This window comes from Mixophyes fleayi, chromosome 3 (assembly GCF_038048845.1).
Source record: "Mixophyes fleayi isolate aMixFle1 chromosome 3, aMixFle1.hap1, whole genome shotgun sequence".
Taxonomy (NCBI): Eukaryota; Metazoa; Chordata; class Amphibia; order Anura; family Limnodynastidae; genus Mixophyes; species Mixophyes fleayi.
The window spans coordinates 58,779,704-58,800,127 of NC_134404.1; the positions used below are offsets into that span (position 1 = coordinate 58,779,704).

General features: G+C 39.3%; 1 protein-coding gene across 6 annotated transcripts in view; it reads left to right on the plus strand.

Annotated features, from left to right (window-relative positions):
* The window catches only part of NCK1 (NCK adaptor protein 1), a 69,404-nt gene that overhangs the window by 41,128 nt on the left and 7,852 nt on the right, over positions 1-20,424 (plus strand). The window contains exon 1 of one of the 6 annotated variants that reach the window (XM_075201545.1): positions 3,633-3,734. The exons of the other annotated variants lie outside the window; for them this stretch is intronic. Coding sequence (XP_075057646.1) covers positions 3,701-3,734 — 34 coding nt within the window. The 5' untranslated portion in view covers positions 3,633-3,700. Of the gene's footprint in view, positions 1-3,632; positions 3,735-20,424 lie in introns of those variants that run through there. 6 annotated transcript variants of the gene reach the window in all.

Below are 20,424 nucleotides of genomic sequence, written 5' to 3' on the forward strand. Positions count from 1 at the left end.
GGACGTTATGCAGGTAAAGACAGGCAAACCTACAACTTTCTATGATTCTTCCTGTAGTTTTGCACAATTATTGCAACCACAGAAATTCACTGTAAATGAATAGGCTCTGAAAATGTTTACCAGAATGAGCAGCAAATGGAAAGTTTGACACAATTAACTTAGGATAAATGGTTCTAATTTTTAGTTTAAATCCCTAGAGCCCCTCTATATGGGGTGGGGGACCCAAAAAGTGGGTTCCCTTCCTCCCACAGCATCCCAGCCCCATGTTAAATTGTTGTGTACCAGTGTAATAATACAAAGCAAAAGAAAACCGGAGCCTGGACTGGCAGCCTAAGACCCGTCCCTTATTATACCAATACAGAATAAATAAGCAAATCTGAGGCACAAGCTTTTTATTTTTTTAACGGCGTGTGTGTGTGTGTTCAGCGTTCTGCCCAGCACCTATTTCCCGGAAGCTACACCTGGCTGTTTTTACTTGCCACCCAGCTATTGGAGCCCACCAGAGTCCTATTATAATAGAATAAACCATTGTTTCTCCTAGTATAACATGCACTATGTGAGCACTACAGCCAGCAGTGTATGTTAGACCACTGACCACCAGTCTGACCAGTCCTGGCAGGTCTAAACAATACCCTCCAAAGTATTACAACTGCCCCCACCCAGGTGGTAACATTTTCTGGGGAGAACACCGATACTGAAAGTAATATGAGGAAATGGGTAACAATATAGTGTATATTATTATTGCCAATAAATTGAATAAGGTATATGTTATGAATGAAATTATAATATGATACGCCAATTAGAGAATAATGGCAGTATGTGGTAAAACAATGATGGATATTATAATGAATAATATATGAAAATGTGCATGATGGAAAGTGTTCTAAATGGTTGTAGTAAATTGAAAGGGATTTTATTTTTAATAACTCCATGAGTTTCATCTCGCCAACCCCCTATTTGCACCTCCTGAAATACTGCACTGCATCATTTAAGTCTTAAATGAATCGTCTAAGTTAGCCCCAAGTATGACATGTAATAGATGGTTCTAGTGCCTATAGTATTGGTGTATCACAACGCAACTGGTCTGGCATGCCTACAAGCACAAAACACGCCCTTTCAAAGTGCAAATTAAGCATGTGTTACCGTATATACTCGAGTATAAGTCGACCCGAATATAAGCCGAGGCACCTAATTTTGCCACAAAAAACTGGGAAAACTTATTGACTCGAGTATAAGCCTAGGGTGGGAAATGCAGCAGCTACTGGTAAATTCTGACAGTCCTCAAATAGAAAACTTGTATAGTATAAACTGATTAATAATAAGACAGTCCTAGCACGGAATCCTGAGTTTCCAATTCCCTGAGTAATGAGTAGTAAATGCTACTAGTATGTTTGATGACTCGAGTCCTCCTCGTTTAACCGATTGAGTCCTTATCACCCACGAGCTAAGTTATTGTGATCTGTGTATATTTCAGTATCAGAGGTTATATCCAAACTCGGTATTAACAAAAGGTTACAATACAGTTACATCAATAAGTAAATATCGTAGGTTCCCTCCGTGAATAGTGGGCAAGTGTTGTTACTCCGCATAGACTGCCTGGTAATAGAATCTGTGCCACCGTTACAGCTCAATTGTCAGATAGCGCTGCGAGTCACTCTCCACAATTTCCTTCCATAAACTGGTCAGATGTTGAGAGACATTGATATCCTCCACAATGATCCCTGAGGAAGTCGCCAGGGTAAAACTCGTTGGATTGTATTCATTACGCAAACTCAGACTGTGGACTTTTAGCTTCACAACCGCTTGATCAGCAGCACCACGTCACACGCTTGCGCATGCGCACTTCCACCACTGGAGAATCAGGACGTCCGCCCGGCATCAGGACGCTTGAGCGTCCCCAAGGTAACAAGCCGTACACAGTGCTGTGGCTCGGTGTGAGTCGTCCTGCAATAGTCTAGTTCGCCGTTGCTTCTCAGTTCTCAGGTGAGACTGCAAGTCACTCTCCACAGATTCCTTCCGTACGCTGGTCTGGTCTTTCATTGTGGTCCTGGAGCATAACGCGAGTATAAGCCGAGGGGGGACTTTTCCAGCACAAAAAATGTGCTGAAAAACTCTGCTTATACTCGAGTATATACGGTAAGTTGTTTTTCTGCCTGGACACATACAGATTCTGGTAGCAGCTTTGTCGATCACTGGTTTGGATTGTTTCTGCATTGTGTTAGTAAATACCTGCTGTGCACTTGCTTGACATCATGCAAATAAGCCATGCAAATCGGCATCCCTGTTAATGTTGAGTTTGACTTTGACTGATCCTCTGGTTTCCCCCAGGCCATGTGCATCCAGGCTGTTATCTTACTTGTTTATACAAGTCGGCCTCCAGCCTCAAGCTGCAAGACCTCCAGGAGGTCAGCATCCTGTGACCTTGCACGGTCTCCTCCTACCCCCTTGAATATTTGTGACCAGTTGTCAGAAATAATAGCAGAGCTGTTCAACATGTTTTCTTTTTAACCTTTTTAATGCTAAGCCCATACTGCTAAAGGTGCCAAGTGCAACCCTTCCAGTAAACAAAAAATCACATATAGCTGGGTTACTTAATGAATAGATCTATTGGCAGTATGGCCAGATTGTATAATTTTGCAGACCCGGTTGTAAGGTTTTTGGGACACAACTAAAACGTATATTTCTTTAAAAGCAATTTTAATCATGCAAATCTAATGGTTTTGACACAAGATTGTCGCTTGAAGTACCTGACATAATACGAACTGTATTAGATCAGAAGCATCACTATCATCTAGAGAAGGGGAGGGGGTTATTGTACCTGGGCACAATTATTAATAATATCCTACATCTGTAATACAGAAACTGGCTTACAACTTAAAATTTTTGGGGGCACAGTGGTTCGGATCCTCCCATGGTCCAGAAACATCCTGACTAACTGGCTTCTGTCTAAACTGGCTCTAGTGTCTGTGCAGCTACCTGTGGTAGAGAAATTTAGATTGTAAGCTCCTCTGGCAGGCACTGAAGTGAATAGTTAAACTTTGCTATCACAGTAATTTGCAATATGTCGCTGCTCTATAGTAGTGTCTATGTCGCTGCACGCTTTTGCTAGATATTTTGTAGGTTGCACATCAGTCAACCTCTTAGTTCATTTGGTACAAGTCGCATCACATTTTGGTATGCTGGCATGGATTAGTAGATGGTTGAAAAAAAAATATGTATTTTTATTTATTATCTTGTGTATGGGATCTTTGAAAACACTTTAGTATTGTAGCATATGCAAACCGTTTATTTAGGTGTGTTTTTTAAATGCTCAAACCAATAAATGAACAGTAGATGACGTGTACTTACAGATGACAAGGGCATGCTGGGGCTTGGAGTACCACATATTTTTTCCGCCTGCTTTAAAAAAAAAATTTTTTTATTTTTTTTTTGTAGTCTAGAATAAAAGAAATAGTTTTTTACTGATCCTTAAAAAAAATCCTATAAACAGCATATCCAATTAAGAATGCTTTCTTGGCCATCCTGAAACCTCTAGGGTTAATTTAGGGGTAGGATAGGCTAAAGAATTGATTGTGCTTCCGTAGGAAGGGCCAGGTCATGTGACTGCTGCTCTCCAGCTTCCCCCACCCCAGGAGCAGGAAGTTTCAGGCTGTGCTCCAGAGACACAACTTTCAGAGAGCAGACGCTGTGGATAGAAAGGATGGATCTTCCAAACCTCTTCAGACACTGGTTCAGTAAGTCAGCCCGTCTTGAGAATCAGTCTCTCTTCAGCATATACTGCCTTTGGCTCATTTGTATTCTATAACCACCCGTCACCCTCTGAACAAAGCTTCTGTTTGATCGCAGCCTTCCCAGTGCATTGTGGTTGAGAATGTCCCTCCTTGTTTTAGTGCTGAGAGCAGAATGTCACATATTGTGTTGAAATGAGTGCAGGTGAAATGTCATTAGCTGGATCTGCAACTGTTAATGTTGTATTTTCTTTATACAAGCTCTTGGGAGTAGGTAGAGTGGAGTCATGCTTTCTGGTAGGTTAGAATTTCTGCAGACAGTTCTGTGTGGTGGGATTTGTTATCTTATCTAAACTATTTAGAGTTTTTTTTGTAGCTAGACAAATATGGATCAGTCAGACAGGACTCATTCACATGTGCTGGGGGAAAATGTTTGTCATGTGTTTTTAACATGTTTTCAACAATAGGTTGTTCTGCGTTCTAACATTTTAAACACTTATTATGCAGTGGTGGGCACAACACCATTATTTGACCTCAAAGTATGTACCTGCTACTGCTGTTACACGATTTCAGCATTTGCAATAACAAATCTATCAGTCCTCTGTAGTGCAGGTTGTCAGATTGCTGGGGTTGCACACAAGGGGTTAATTCAGCAGTACCCAGGTCCTTTTAATTAAAGCTTTGAGACACTGAGCAAGGCTCCAGTAGACTTTGGCAGCCAGTTGTGGACAGGAAGTGGATGTGAAGTCAGAGCTCCTGGCAGGATTAAGAGGCACAGAGAAGGGGTTAAGCAATTTTTGCGTGAGACTATTTAGGATTAATTCTGCTTTGTACAGTTCACTATGACAGAGACCCCAATGAGGAAGTTTCAACCAGATTAGTAATTTGTAACATATGGCTTTCCTCCAGTGGACAGAGCTCCGTACAACCCCCCCACACTGAACTCTTTGCCTTTCATAGGGCTCCCAGGAACAGCAGTTGTAGAAACAATGAATAGTGCCAGTTCTGACATGAGGTGGAGAAGCAGACTGGAAATAATTTGTTATTATGCATTTTTGGATAGCTCTTGGTTATGATCTCACGCATGGACGAGGTGATGGTGCAGATCCTAATGCTGGCTCCTAACCTGCCAGTGATCGCGTTCTGCCGATACCAAATGTGCTATTGTGAGAATTTTACTAGCTGTATATATTTGGCAATTTAAATGGACTGTTTATTCATTTACCAGATCAGTTGTACTGGTTGGTTTTTTTTCTTTTTTTTTTTTTTTTTTGTTTATTGTTTTTTCTCTCTTTGGCTTCATGTTTATAGTCTCCCTTAATTTTCTTAATTACACCTCGGCAGAGAGAGATAAATACATATTGTTTCATATCTCTGCTCCAGTTGTCCATTCACGGATTTCTGTGTGTAAAGTGGGTATGTATGGGGGGAAAAATGAGATTTCTGAAGTAGTGGAACTACAAGCCCCAGCAATGCCCTGACATACCAGCCGCCTTCTGATGTAGAGCAAAGCAGCAAGTAGCATAATCTAAGAGCCATTTGTAGTTTCAGAGAGGTAGTGTGTGGTACCCATTAACACAGTGGTCAGGGAACAGGGGTAAATTACTCCAAATGGGGAAAAAATGAAATTCCTGGGGGTAATGCTGCCGAGTCACATGCTGTCAGTTGGATTGTAGACCCCTTTAAATGTGAAATTGCTGTTGTACCAGAAGAGCCTCAAGGGTTGGCAGAGGCACTTCTTGAGCTTCAATGCAATAATGAAGCACGTATTGCATTTGAAAACAAAGCAGATCTGTCATATTTTTGGATGTCAACAGCTGCAAAGCCATTCAAAATTGCACATGAGGAGGCAGTCAAAAAGTTGCTGCCTTTTGCAACAACCTACCTTTGCGAACAAGGATTTTCCACTCTAACGAACATAAAAACAAAGCGGAGAAATCGATTGGACGCTGAAGACTGTATCCAAATGGCTCTGACATCAAAATGCCCCAATATTGATGCTCTCGCATCAAAAATGAAGCAACATCATTTCTCCAAAACCTGAAGTTGAAGCTTTCAAAGAAATTTTGAATAGATTCAATAAAATTTTTAATTCCAATAATTAACATACGATTTCCTTCCTTTCAAATCAAGGGGGTAACGTTGGCGTATCTAAATATATTTGGGGGTTAAAGGTGTAAAAGTTCCCTGACCCCTGCATTAACATATAGTTATATTACCTTAAAGCTATGCACTGGCAGTCACCTGTCGGTGGTCTGTGCTTACTTGGCCCCCATGTTTTGTTTTGTTTCAGCCCTGCTGTGAGGAGATGGATAGGATTTCTGCCTTTCAGTTCTCCAAAGGTGTCCTCTATTACCAGTGTGCACTCTATAAAATGATATTCACACTATGGCATGAGCACATACACAACACAACCAGTAGTTGAGCAGAGACATAAATAAGTTTGTTGCAAGTAACCGATGAGAGGTTATCTCGGTAACAGGAAACATCTGTAGGCTGCAGGAAAGGAGTTACAATGTGGGATCACTCAGCTGGGACAATGAATGGCCCCCTGATTGAGATAGGACTCTATTATGACATAATAGATTTCCTGCCTGATGGTCCAAACATCACTGAGCGCGAGGACTGTAGTCAAGGTTTGTTTTCTAACCAACAATATGATGACAGCGATGTGGTGTCCAAATAAGGATTCCAAAAATATTGCCATACCAATTCCAGTATCATGGGTGAACATAAAGAAGCACAACTTAGAAGCTTGTTTAACACGTGTGTAAGCGCAGCATGCCGTTCTACAGGGTCTTTTGTTATAGGAATATTTGATCCAAAATAGGCAGTCAGCCAGTGTGTCCTGGAGAGCCATGCCTGGAATTGCAATGTTTAGTGGATGAGCATGGTCAAACCAGGTAGCAGCTCCTCATGAGATTCTTGAGGGAGGATGGTAGGTCCATAATACCAGGTAATTAGACCCCCCCCCTTTGTGAAATTCGGTCATAGTGGGTAATCTGTGAGCCCAGGCAGATTAAACCTGCTGTGCATTTGGGCATGACACTGTGGCATCACGATGCGTAAATTCAGGTTTTATCACAGTCAATATTTTCACTGTTTATTACTCCACTCAGTAACAGCACATCAATTATGCTTTATCATGCAATCTTCTGCCCTGATATGCCGCTAACTATACTGCAGTTTAATATTTGTCCTGTAATAGCTTGCCATGGCCTGCTTTGCATGCCTGCAAATACTTGCTGTCTTCTGTTCTTTGTATGCGTCACTGCAATATGATTTCAGAAATTGTGGAGAGTAACTAAAACATTGGTGAATTGCATCCAGTATACCGTTTTCTAGGACAAATTTGGCTCTACACTGTGCCACCAATCAGAAGCAGGTGATGAAACTGTTTAGAATCCAGAAGCTGCAAGTGCTGCTGGTATTTGAGCTGTTTAGAGGGGGAGGAAAGGCAGTGGTGGGAAATGGATACATTTGCATATAACATATGGGACATAATGCACATATGTTGAGGGTGACAGATCATTGGGGGTGGGGGGGGGGGGGTAGAAGCTTTACTATGTAACCTGGCACTTCTGCACAATTTGTGTATGTAGCAAATTTGAAAGTTGTGAGTGTGGTCCTAGAGATGAGCTGAGTTTAGGAGGCAGAGAGACTATTCAGAATGTTGGATTAATCACAGTTTCAACCATTGTGACAGAGGACAATGTCATGGGCATATAATTCTTTGTAGTTAGGGGAGGTGGTCACCGTTGGTGTTGGAAGTCTCCAAATTCATAGATTTAATTGGATACTGATTGTTCACATTACCAATATAAAGCTGGAAAAAAATGTTTACATTCTGTCCTAAGTATTACTATATGGTCTTAAATTCATATCTGTTTTAACAGCAATCAAAACCATCATTTAAAACTAACATTTATTACTAAACTGAACAATATACATGAAATAACTTGAGTGCTTATATTTAACTAAATGCGTCCATGCTGTTTCACTCCTCTGCAGCAGGTTGCCATGTAAGAGGGAGGTGCATCTCTAACTGCACAGACAGCGTTTGAATGACTGCTTTGTATACCTGCTGAGCAGAAATGTACAGTGTGGATTCTTACACACAGACCAGTTAACTCAATTTTTTTTTTTTTTTTTTTACTTGTTTGAGATCATATGCCCTTAGGATGGGGATTCTACTGTCTGTATTGCAGTGTGACATTAATACTTTTGACCAGATGCACTTTCTATATTCAGCTCAACCCTGAGTAATGTATTTTACCACCATCTCTCATGTCTACTTTAATTTGCAATTATGGCTTTAAATGTGTGGCTGTTAAAAAGCATATTTTGCCTGAATATACATTAAACTTATGGTGTTATGGGTTGTGTTTCTAGGCATTTAAACGCTACAGTGTTCTGGGTAAAGCACACTTATTCTTTAGATAACCATTGTTTGGGACATTCCCTTGCTTAGGTTGTGCACAGTGCTTTAATATGTTACAATAATCACATTTTTCATCCACACGCAGGCGAAGCTTTACCTCATTCGAGCGCATTTTACATGTGGGATGTCTCTTAGTGTTTTCCATAAAGTACACAGGAGGCTTGCAATGTGTATAAATTTACAATGGGATGCTCTCTACATATTCCCTTATTTTTTTTTATTACCTTTAACACTTAATTTACAATGACATGTCCACATCTAGTTAGAGTTGGTGACACTGTTAATATTAAGTAAAGCGAAGCATTTTGAACCCACATATTGCATTGTGTGTGCCACATATTGAATGTGACTTGTAGTTTTTTTGGTCCAATTTATATGCATTTGAGTGCTCTTTATTATACAATTTCTATAAATTGTGACATTTTATTTTGTTTCATATTTGTTTTGATATGATATTTGAGGATAGGCCTTTACTGTGTCATGACTGTATGTAATGTCACATTAAGGGATATTACCCACTATCGTTTGAATTCTCTCTGAAAATCCAATTTGTACTATGCGTCCATACCTATTTGTGTTCATATTTGAGTGTCTGTTTATTTTGGTCACTCCTTGTTCCTTTGTCACCCTGGTACCCACAGCCATGTATTTGTTTGTATCTTTACTGTGTGCATAACACCAATTATGAGTGTAAAGACTTTATTTTAGTAGTCCAATTGCTTGCAGGTGTTTATATTGCTGCTAATCTGTCTGACAAATGGTCAGGTGCGAGAGCCTGAAACCTTGGAAGGAAACCAAGGGCTTGTCTTTAATTCATGAAATATTCATTTATTCATTTTTTTTAGTGCCACAGTTTAACTTGTATTTGCTACACTGATTTCACACTTGCTGAGGGGTTCCTGACATATATTTGTTACTTTGTAAAGAACATTACTTGAACTTAAAGTTGGACCTTGAAAATTGTGGAGACTTATGTTTAAACATTTATGACCAGTATTTGTGGAATATGCTTTCCACCTGTCTATAGGCAACATTGCTGTTTATATTTTGCTGTGAGGTACGCTCCTAGAAGCAGACCTTTCTCTGCTTTATTATATAAATTGAATCATTTGCAATAAATGGTATTATGCTATGATTTTATTTTTTGTGCACGTGTTTTATTGCTGGAGTCCACAGTGGAGACGGATCCGGTGTTCCCCACCAGGAATTTGGTTGATGTGCAGATTTTAAAGAAACCATCTTGTAAGCACATACCCTATGGGGACCCCCTCACATGTCCACTAATTGGCCACCCAGAACACATTTGGAAGAGGGATCACCTTTGAGGACATCTTTAATATCCCCATATAAATATTGGGACTTTACTGCTCTATGTATATTTTCTTCTTATGTTACAGCTATCCATGTTAGATGCTGACATTCTTATGTATGTGAACCTTTCAGCACTGTGAGTTATCATTTTCCTTGTCATACATATTTTTGGGGAGCAGGTGGCTCTTTATATGTTGACTCAGGCTGCTTTTTGGCGATACATCAGCGCCCATTCTTGATTACACTGCTTTATGATTGTTTCAACATTGTAATCTATTTTCTGTTCTAATAGTCTGTATTTTATAACTGTTTCTATATCAGATTGTTAGTCTAGATCAATTGTGAACAACTGGCTGCCCTCACGAGTGAGTGACTGACTATGTTTTACGAAGTTAACTAATGAGCCTTAGGTACATGTTGCTGCTATGATTCAGTAAAACTAGAATGTGCATTTGGAAATGATCTAAAGGAAAAACTGGGTGTGTACAGCGCTGAAAGGTGAGAGTACATCAGGTGTATATCAATTGATGTATATCAATAGATTGAATAAAAATAATATCCAAGGCAATATTAAAATATAACAGTTTATTCACTCATAAAAACATGTAAAAAAATGCATAACAAACCTATAAAAAACCTATATTATTATTATTATTATTATCATTTATTTGTTAGGCGCCACAAGGTTTCCGCTGTGCCGCACATAGTACAAACAGTAGACTATACAGGGTATAACAGTATACCCCTATAAAAATATAGGGGCATACACAATACTGAGTGCATATATATGCATAGATATAACCCTATTCGAAATGGGTTAAATAATGGTCCGACTAGCACTGTAATTAGGTGTCAATCATGAAACCATAACAGACATTGATAGGTCCAAACAAGTATCAAGGTGAAACGCCAATATAATATCCTTAATAAATTCGCAAATAGCATGGGATTAATAGTCTTATAGTCCAGAGTGTCTCACTGCCCGGAGATAATAGCATTTGTCCAAAGACATGCTGAAAAGTACAGATGTTAGCATCAACTTGCACTTATATATCCGATCATTCACAGTGATCTCTGTTCCGATCACAGCTCGTCTCCTCTGTCTCTGTCTCCAGCCGATCGATTCAATATTGAAGTAGGTGCGCACCGATTGTCCGGATACAACTGCTCTCCACAAAAAATAGTTCTTCTCAAGTTTGCAGACCGTATCGAATAGATAAGGCTATGGCAGCATCGATAATGTTTTAGACAATTAGTCCGATATGTTTGCACACCAGGTCGGACACAATGTAGCACGGCAACGCGTTTCGTCCACCCTGCTTGTGGACTTTTTCAAGCCTTTTATTTGCATTACGTAGCATTCCTTTAATACTGCTTATCCTTGAATTTGATTGGATCTTCATCATTTGGTACCTAATTAAGTTTAATTAGTCCAAGCACCAGGAAGCAGCGAGTCGTCCCAGTATAGTTTCAATAGTATTACATTCTCATTCGTATATTAAATAACCACTTTATAACTTATAAGGAAAACACAAATATTGCCTTTGATATCTATATAAATTCTACTTTTTTTTTTTAAAACATATATATCTAATTGTGCCAGATATCTATATAAACATTATGTATATTGCTAAATATCATCTTTTCACATACTGAATCTTGTATCAGATATAGTTGAAAAAAAAAAAAAAAAGCAAAAACTCATTTAACCTACACTCAACATTAATAATGTAAAACCATTTGTCAGTGTTTTGTTGTTCATTCTAAACAGTTATCATTAAACGATAGTATGGGCATGATCATTGTCATTGAATTCATTTGTCTCATTTAGACCTTCTGGAAATAAGGTCTGAAGTTTAAAAATCCACATAACTTCACCACGGCACAATTTCCTGTAACTATCTCTCCCCCCCAACCGTAGCAATGATTTTCTCCAACCCTTTAAGTTTAATTCTGGATGGATCCCTCTTATGTTTCTCAGTGAAATGTCTTGAAAGTCCATGTGTCATAACACCTTTGAAAAATAGGTTGAGTACATCAAACAAATATTACTAAAGGGCGAGTGGTTCTGCCCACATACTGAAGGCTGCAGGGGCATTTCAGTACATAAATTACACGGTTAATAAATTGGGAGATTTTATATTCAGTACCATTAGTGGTTGACTTAACCTCTTTTATTCCATTTTCAATGTGCTTGCAAGTGAGGCAAGCATTTTTATTACACCTAAAGCAACCATTCAGTCGATCTGGTATCCATGTCCTCTCTGAAAACTTCAATTTGAGGTCTTAGAAAACTTGGGACCAGAAGGCACTTCAAAATGTAATTTTTTTTTTAACACAATTTTTGGTTCATATCCTACCACATTCCGTAAAACATTATCATTTTGTAGGATCTTATCATTATCTCTGATTTTCTTAACTCTAAGATTTACTGTTGAATTTTAAAATGAATGGGAGATTATCATCTTTCCATGTTTTCCTCTTTTCCCTTTGATTCTTGGGAACCAGTAATTGATCTGTTTTTATTCTGTGCTGATTGTTTGGCTTCCTCAATCAATGTTTTAGGGTAACCTATCTATAAAATTTTGTTGTAAAATATTGGCCTGAGTCTGAAAGTCTTCTAGTTGTACAGTTTCTATGTATTGTGTTCATCTGTCCCTTAGGGATATTATCTAACCAGGGTCGATAATGACCACTTTTATAGTGAAGATATACATTTGAATCCACCAATTTTTGATAATTGGTGAATATAATTTGGTAATCTTGAACTGAATATGTCACATCCAGAAAATGTATCTGTTGAGCTATATTGATGAGTAAATTTCAAATTATGATTGAGTTCAAAAATGCAACAAACTGTAGTGCCAATTCATATCCACCTTCCCATATAATAAATAGATCATCAACATAACGGCCATAGAGCACCTTTTCACCCTGAATGGCCTGCCCCACTGGTAGCGTTCCTCGCACGCCGCCCCCCTCCTCCCCAATGTAAAGGTTGGCATAACTCAGTGCAAACCTGGTGCCCATGACCATTCCCATCAACTAAATATACCATGGAGTCAAAAAGAAAATAATGGAGTCAAAATGAATTGTATTGCCATAAGAAGAAAATAATTGTGATTAGCCTAAGTTTGTTCATCACTTCCCGATACTCTTTTGATGGCTTCCAACCCTTCTTTATGTGGAATATTAGTGGAAAGTGCTTGTACATCTAGGGTCAAAAATGCCAAACCAGCTATCCATTGAACATTTTGTATTAATTTAAGAAATAGGCATGGTATCTCTAATATGAGATCTCTGCATAGTAACATATTTCTGGATATAATGATCTACATAGGAGGAAAGATTCGACGTAAGTGAACCTAGACCTGAGATAATAGGTCTACCGGATGAGTGAGTGACTTGTGAATCTTGGGTAAATAGAAAATAGGACTGATCGGATGTGTAGGAACCAAAAAAACACTCACCCATTGTGATAATACCTTCAACTAAAGCATCATCCAGAAGGGATTTCAATGGTACTTGAAATATCGTAGTGGGATCCTTTTTCAATAAACGGTAAAACGTAGAGTCTTGTAACTGTCGCATTGCCTCCTTAATATAATATGTTCTATTCAGAATAACTATTCCTCCTCCCCCTTGTCAGTCTGTTTGACAGTGAGTAATGAGTCCTCTTGAAGGTCTTTAAGGGCCTTCCTTTCTCTTCTAGACAAATTCTTTATCCCCATGGCCTTCCTCCCAATTGACACACCGTTCTTGCAAATATCCCTAAAATCCCTTAGGGTATCCTGGTAAAAGACCTGAATTCTGATTTCTTTTTAAATCTTGGCACCTCTGTGCATGTAACCTGACTCGAGATATTAAATATAGGGCTTTCCTGCATACTGACATTTTCCACATTATTTTCTTCCCATAAGTTTTCTAATAAAATTAGACCTTCAGAATCCCCAGAATCTGACACAATTGGATTTCCCTCTTTTTAGGCTTTTATGTAGTTTTTTAGATGCTAAATATCGTTGCCTCCATAGGGCTCTCGTATTTTTGTGTATGATGTGCTCACCTGGTATGTCAGAGGGCCTACATAAGTATGTGCTCTTGGTACCTCAATCCACATCACTCCTAAGCTGCTCGGATTTCTGGGCATAGTGTGCATATAGATGTGAAGGCATGATTGTCTCCCACCAACACCAATGTTTTTTTGGCTAGATAAGTTGGCTTATTTTCAAATTCAGTCTTACCTGTTGGACTATTGCATGCCATTTTTTAAAAATGTGTTAACAGGTGTGAATTATTAATTTAACTGCCTCAAATTAGACATGCACAATACCTATTGACTGCATCCATCAGGATATCTCCTCCCATTTGGCTCCTGCTGCCTCACTTTACTTCTCCTGCTGCCTCACTTTACTTCTCCTGCCTCCCATCCTCCTGCCCACCCTGCCTCTGGGGATGTTCAGGTCCATTCTCCTTTCTTCATTGTCATTGTAGGTCAATTCCACCCTTTATCTCATTGTAGATATGCACGAGCTTCCCTGGCCAAGATCTTCAGTCCCTGGAATTTGTGTACTGAGGCTGCTGATTCCAGAACTTTGGATAACCCAGTATTATGACCTTACTTGCAGTAGGACGGGGTATAACGTACATGCCAAATTTGGCCAGAAATCAGAATGCAGCAGTCTCAACACTACTATGACGGGAAGGTCCCTTTCTGCTGCTTAGTTTTATATGCAGTTCTGGGTAGGATAAATACTATAAAATGTTGTGCAGAACTTATACAAGTTGTAATTGTACCAAGGTGGTTTTCTATAGCTCTCTAGCAAGGTTATAGAATTGCTGATCTTCAGGTTTAGTACAAAGGTAAATGACATATTTTATAAATAAGACTTAAGACAGTCTTCTAGGTAGTTATATTAAACTACTAAAAAACTTAAATATTATTTGCTTGCCTGGATTGTTCCTGTATGTTCTGTAGCATTCACAGATGTATATTCAAAAGTCCTATTACTGCATCATAGCTTGGTAAGTGATTGGGCTAATTGGTCGCAGATTGTAGCATGCATGGGCCCAAAATGACGGGTCTTTCCATCCTTCTGCATGCATATTTGTTGCTGTGGACACTTGTCACCACACTTGGAAAAAGTCCCTTGATCTGAGTATGCAGTGTGTTACCCACTAGGGTTTAACTAGTATTGTGCTGTATTCTTCATATCAATGGACTACTCATTCCTATGACCCTTTTAATTCCATGGAGTTGTACTCTACATGGACAGACCCCAAGGAAATGAATTAACCATTGACATGAATGGACCTGCATAGTGTGGGAATTGTCTAAAACCTCTTGCGATTGGCCGAGCAGCTATTGACACTCCTGGCTAGTTAATTTTTCTCTCATTTTGCAGTGGGGCTCCAAGCAGAGCAGTTTGTCTTGTTTCTTATGGATTATTTATTTGCAGTGGTTTTCTATTTTGGGTTACAAGAATAATTTTATTATTGGTGAACGATGGTTTGGGGAGTATTACTTTCGTTATTATAATAGTCTGTTTTTATTTCCATTTTATTACTACCTTGATTTTGCTGTGACAAGGGTTCACCATGTCTAATCTATATCAGATTGTTCACCTGTAAGTGTCAGATTATTAGTTATGAGCTTATCAGCTAGAGAGAATTAAATACACTGCATGGTTTGAGTGTACAAATAAACTCTGCTTTATTAGTTACAAGTTCCTATCTATATAGCAAAAATCACGTATTACAGAAAACTACGCCCCAAAAGGTTTTAACTACTCATGTTCCCTTCACACAGATGTTAGTATATTCTCTCATTATCCACACTAGAACTCCCCAGGAAGGGGGGTGCTGGCTTATCTCCTGTCTGGTATGTCCAAGGTTATAAGCTTTAGCCTTGCAAATAATGAATTACTCCTACAAAACAGGTGCATCTAATTGTATTTAAGCTATAACAGAACAAAATGGCTATTAGGCAACAAGATGGCGTCAGCTTAGCAAAATCACATTTCTCAACCACACTGAGGGTTTCCTGGGAAACAGACTGGCCTGTCTAGCCTGGGGCTCCCACTGTATACAGGGGGGGCCCCACGCTCATGGTCACCCTGCTTTAATGGGGAGGCAGCACATACTGTCTTGCGCTGGAACTGGTTGTAGAAATTGTGGAGAGTGTTGCATTGTGCCTGTGTGTTTGTTTTTTTTTCCTTTTTGTTTTAGGGTTTTTGTTTTTGTGTTCGTTTTAAACTTGTGCTTCTCACAATATTTTCATTTGCCTTTTAATTTACGTTGGGCTTCTTTATGTACTGCACCTGCTGGGGATCCCATTGAAATAGACTATTGAAATGAAAAGTGCTGCATCCTGGGCACATTTACACCTTGCATGATATGAGGTTTTTTTATTATGCGATTTTATACCTGTGTTTTGACTCAAGTGCAATGTCAGTGGGTAACCAATTTTAAATGTATTTGTAAAAGTAGCTCTTTCATAAAACACTAAATTATAATTTTAGTGCCTTCAAGTATGTATTTAGTTATAACCTTTATGCAGCCCACTTGATAAACTTGGACAGGGATTTTATTTTTTTTGTATTCAGCACCGCTTGTAGATTACTGTATGTACCCATCCCCTTTTCTACTGTTTCAGTCTTAGGAAAGGTCTTTATGGTGTACAGTTACTGCTTAGCTTTTCTGGCTTATTTCGTTTTCTGTTCCCCTTAGTTATGTACTTAGACGCAATTGTTTTTAAGATGTCTGTCTTTTTAGTTGCAGTCCTTTAACACTTTTGTTACTTGTTTTGTTTTTAATACTTACATCTTAAGGCAATTTTAAGTGCCAAAAAAACCCTGCTTTTTACATTGGAAGTCCGGGACTTTCTTAAGCTGACATTTTCTCCTAAATCTGCCCAAGCTCCTGCACACTTGTAAAATTGTGATCCTCCCCCAACGTGTCCCTATGGCTTTCTCGAGTCTGCTCACCCCCAGTGTCAGCATACTGTCACAAGGACATGAGAAACTTCTACCCTATTAATCCCCAGAGCAGAGTAGCAGAGTTCACATGTCAGACGAGCCCACAGAAATAAATGAAACAATGAAGGTTCCCATAACCAAATTTTCATTACGAAACTCTCCTAATGTGAAGTTTGTATGGAGATTCAGTAGAAGATAATTTTCCTTATGTGTACTGAGAATTTTTTTAGGGCTCCCACATATATTCATTACATCTGGGCACTTTGACATCTGCTGTTATGAAAAATAATATACATTAGATTTAAAAAGTAAAAATGGACTTGTAACATTCACAGTAACTATTACTAGTCTTTAATATTGCTTCAACATACTGTAGCTGCTGAAGGCCATCTGGATGATCTTGGTATCAGATATAGAAGCATTATTTACTTAGTGTTTAGCACTTCTACCTTACAGCACTGGGGTCGTGAGTTCAATTCACGACCATGGCCTTCTCTGTGAGGAGTTAGTATGTTCTCCCCGTGTTTGCATGTGTTTCCTCCGGGTGCTCCGGTTTCCTCCCACACTCCAAAAAACATACTGGTAGGTTAATTGGCTGCTAACAAATTGACCCTAGTCTGTGTGTGTATGTTACGGAATTTAGACTAAGCCCCAATAGGGCAGGCACTGATGTGAGTGAGTTCTCTGTACAGCGCTGCGGAATTAGTGGCTCTATATAAATAAATTGTGATGATTATTTAGACTATATATCAGAGTACCAGCTGGTGACCTGCTTAGTGGTTGAGTCCTGGTGAGGCTTTCTTTTGGCTTTAGTATCAATGACACTCCCAGACTAATACATGACAATTTTTTAGGATTCAACCAGTGAACATGTAATCCCCTGATCAGCAGGAATCGGGGAGGTCCCCAGTCTATGTGAAATCGGCATTCTGTGGGGGAAGTCCATTGCTGATGCAGTGTTGTTGGACATCACCCCGGTGTCCAGCTGCACACATTGCTGGCCAATACGGTGCAGAACCTCTGCTTTTTTTATCCTTGCAAGGGAAAACAAGCAGGGATTCGAGAGAAACTCTGCCACAATGTATCACCACGGAATCTTCCGGAGACACATTGTTGCAATGCGTGCCAAATTGAATCCCCCCCTCCAATATGTCCTGGAGCAAATCATATCAAACATCGAAAGAACAGCATTTACTGGCTGTCCATTGGGCAGTAAACTACCAAGTTATGTATGTGGATATCCACTGGACAGTGTTAAGCCTTATAAGTAGAAATCCTGGCAGTCTGTTAGTAAAAGGCAGTGGTGAACAACCTTTGGTCCAGTGTGCTGTCTTCTGAGGGATGCAGTTCAGCCAGAGTGGAACAGCTTCTCAAATGTGTCTAAGCACCACCTTTCGTGCCAACATAGGGTAGAACTGTGCACGTTTTCATTAGTGGAAATCAAGTGAATGAGTAAATGTTAGTTTAGGCTGCACTACACAGGTAACCTCTGATCCCTAAGGGCACTCATGCAATTACATAGAAAATGTGATGGCTGGACACCTGTATCTGTTTAAACAAAAAACTAAATCAGACTGCTAGATCAGTCCCCTTTCTAGTACACCAACCAAGTGCCATAAGAACCGTCCTTCAGCGCTCTCATGGACAGTGTTTTAGTAGACTGCTAAAACTGTGGCTTTTTTTTATCTTTACTGAAACTCTAGTGATGACATGGCCGGGCTTTCCCTGGCAAGATTGCATGTTGCACAACATTGTTGGCTGGGTTACACTGGTGATTTTTGGCAGGTAAATTAGATACAACTGTGGGTTAATATTGCATGAATGCAACAGTGGATCAAAACCGCTGGTGCAGTTCAGCTCTTCCGCACACTGAATGGAATTTCATACATTGAGCTGGTTCCATAATCCACAGGCTGTACCTGTACACAAACTAGCACAGCTGAAGGCTAAGAACAGGTCTCTTAGAAAAAAACTAAAAAAAAAACCAAAACCCTTTTCTGTCTGAGGATTCAAGCAGGATGCCACTGTGCACAACAGGAAGAAGACATTAAAGTCTCAGGATGGAATGCTTGAAATGATTCCAGCAACTGAATGTTAAACAGCTGAAAGGCATCCGGCTTGATTAAGACACGAAGGCAGGATTTCTAGTGCGTGATTATCAGTTGTAAGAACACTGCTGAGAACCATGTCAATACAAACCAGGGAGTGACTGTGTTAATGGCTCATCCATATTGCTGAACGCCCAGCTTGGTCTTGACTGATAGAAGCCTCAAACCTGGCTGTGGATGCTTTCAAGCCTAAATACAGAAGATTATCAGATAAAGTTTAGTGCAGCAGATGGCTATTAGTGCATATGACCTGACCTTACAGAAGTTTAGGGAACGTCCACATGGGTGCACAGCAAGCTGTATTAATCATAAACACACTTATAGTTGCACTCGCAGTGCTGTTTTTTTTTTGTTTTTTTTATCATTGACTGTTTCTTGCATTATTTTAATGTTTGGCACGTTTCCATATGCAAAAATTACAATGAACATAGTGAAATGCATTTGACTTGTAGTTTTTTTTTGTCACACTTATATGCATTTTGAGTGCTCTTTAAAATTTCTATAAATTGTGACATTTTATTTTGTTTTATATTTAAAAACAAATGAAAAAAGTGCATGTTCTCATTTGATTTATATGCATTGCCCAAAAAATCCCCACCTCCTTTTATGGCTCATAATTTTAAAACGCTCCAATGTCATATTTGCTTTCAGGCAAGGATCTGAAATCTTAAACATAATTGTAATGTAATGTTCACACGTTCAACTCTTCAAACCTTAAGGGATAGTTCACAACCTGCACGCTTTATGTGCGTTAAATAATCTATGAAAATAGTCGTAGTATAAAAATAACATCTCACTTCATATCACTGCTTTCTGGCACCAGCATGTATTGTTCCCTGTGTGTTAACAAGTGTTTACCCATTGATTCAGTTGCATGGATTCTTGCTCAATTTTTAAAGAACTTTGTGCTTTTAGTTTTTCATGATTTTTTTTTTCCAAGTGCACATGAGGGCTCTTTGAGATATCTACACAGAAGTGTAATGTGCATGCTTTGTGGTGTGACAGTGGTTTACTGCGTTCATGGCTTGCTCAGCACACTGAAAATAGTGGGCATCAGGATTTTTGATCTTCTGTTACAAACGTCCATGGCATTGGGCTGGTTAGATTAATAGCATGCTGTGGTATGAGGTTGCTGTTATCTGGATCAGTGATCTAGATGCCCGCTGTGCAGAGAGCTCTACCATGCAGATATCTCAAGTTTATGTTTTAGTATCTCTTCTGTGCCTTTTGTGTCAATGAATTTTGGCACTCATGGCTATAGAATTTAGTAGTAGTCTCAGTGTTCTCCCCAGAAAATTTTGTGAGCTGGGTGGCATTAAGAAGCCGGGTGGGGGCAATTGTTATAATAATATTGAAAAATGCTGGAGGGTATTGGCCATACCTACCAGGACTGGTCAGACCTGTGGTCTAACACACAGACACTGCTGGCTGTAGTGCTTACATAGTGCATGTTCTACTAGGGGAAACAATGGTTTATTATATTATACTAGGATTCTATTTGGCTCAAAGAGAGGGGTGGCAAGTAAAAACAGCCCGGTGGAGCACCCGTGAAATAGATGCTAGTTCATAATCATCATCATCATCAATATTTATTTATATAGCGCCAGCAAATTCCGTAGCACTTTACAATGGGGGAACAAACATTAATAAAACAATACTGGGTAATACATACAGACAGAGAGGTAAGAGAACCCTGCTCGAAAGCTTACAATCTATGGTTCCATCTTAAAACAGCCTAAAGTGAACAGTTAATGCCAGTAATCTTATATAAACATTGGTGTCAGGGCTTTGGTTCCTGACACTTTTTGCAAGAGCTAAAAACACCAAAATCAGGATAGTTGGTGCATGCCAGTGAGACTGTG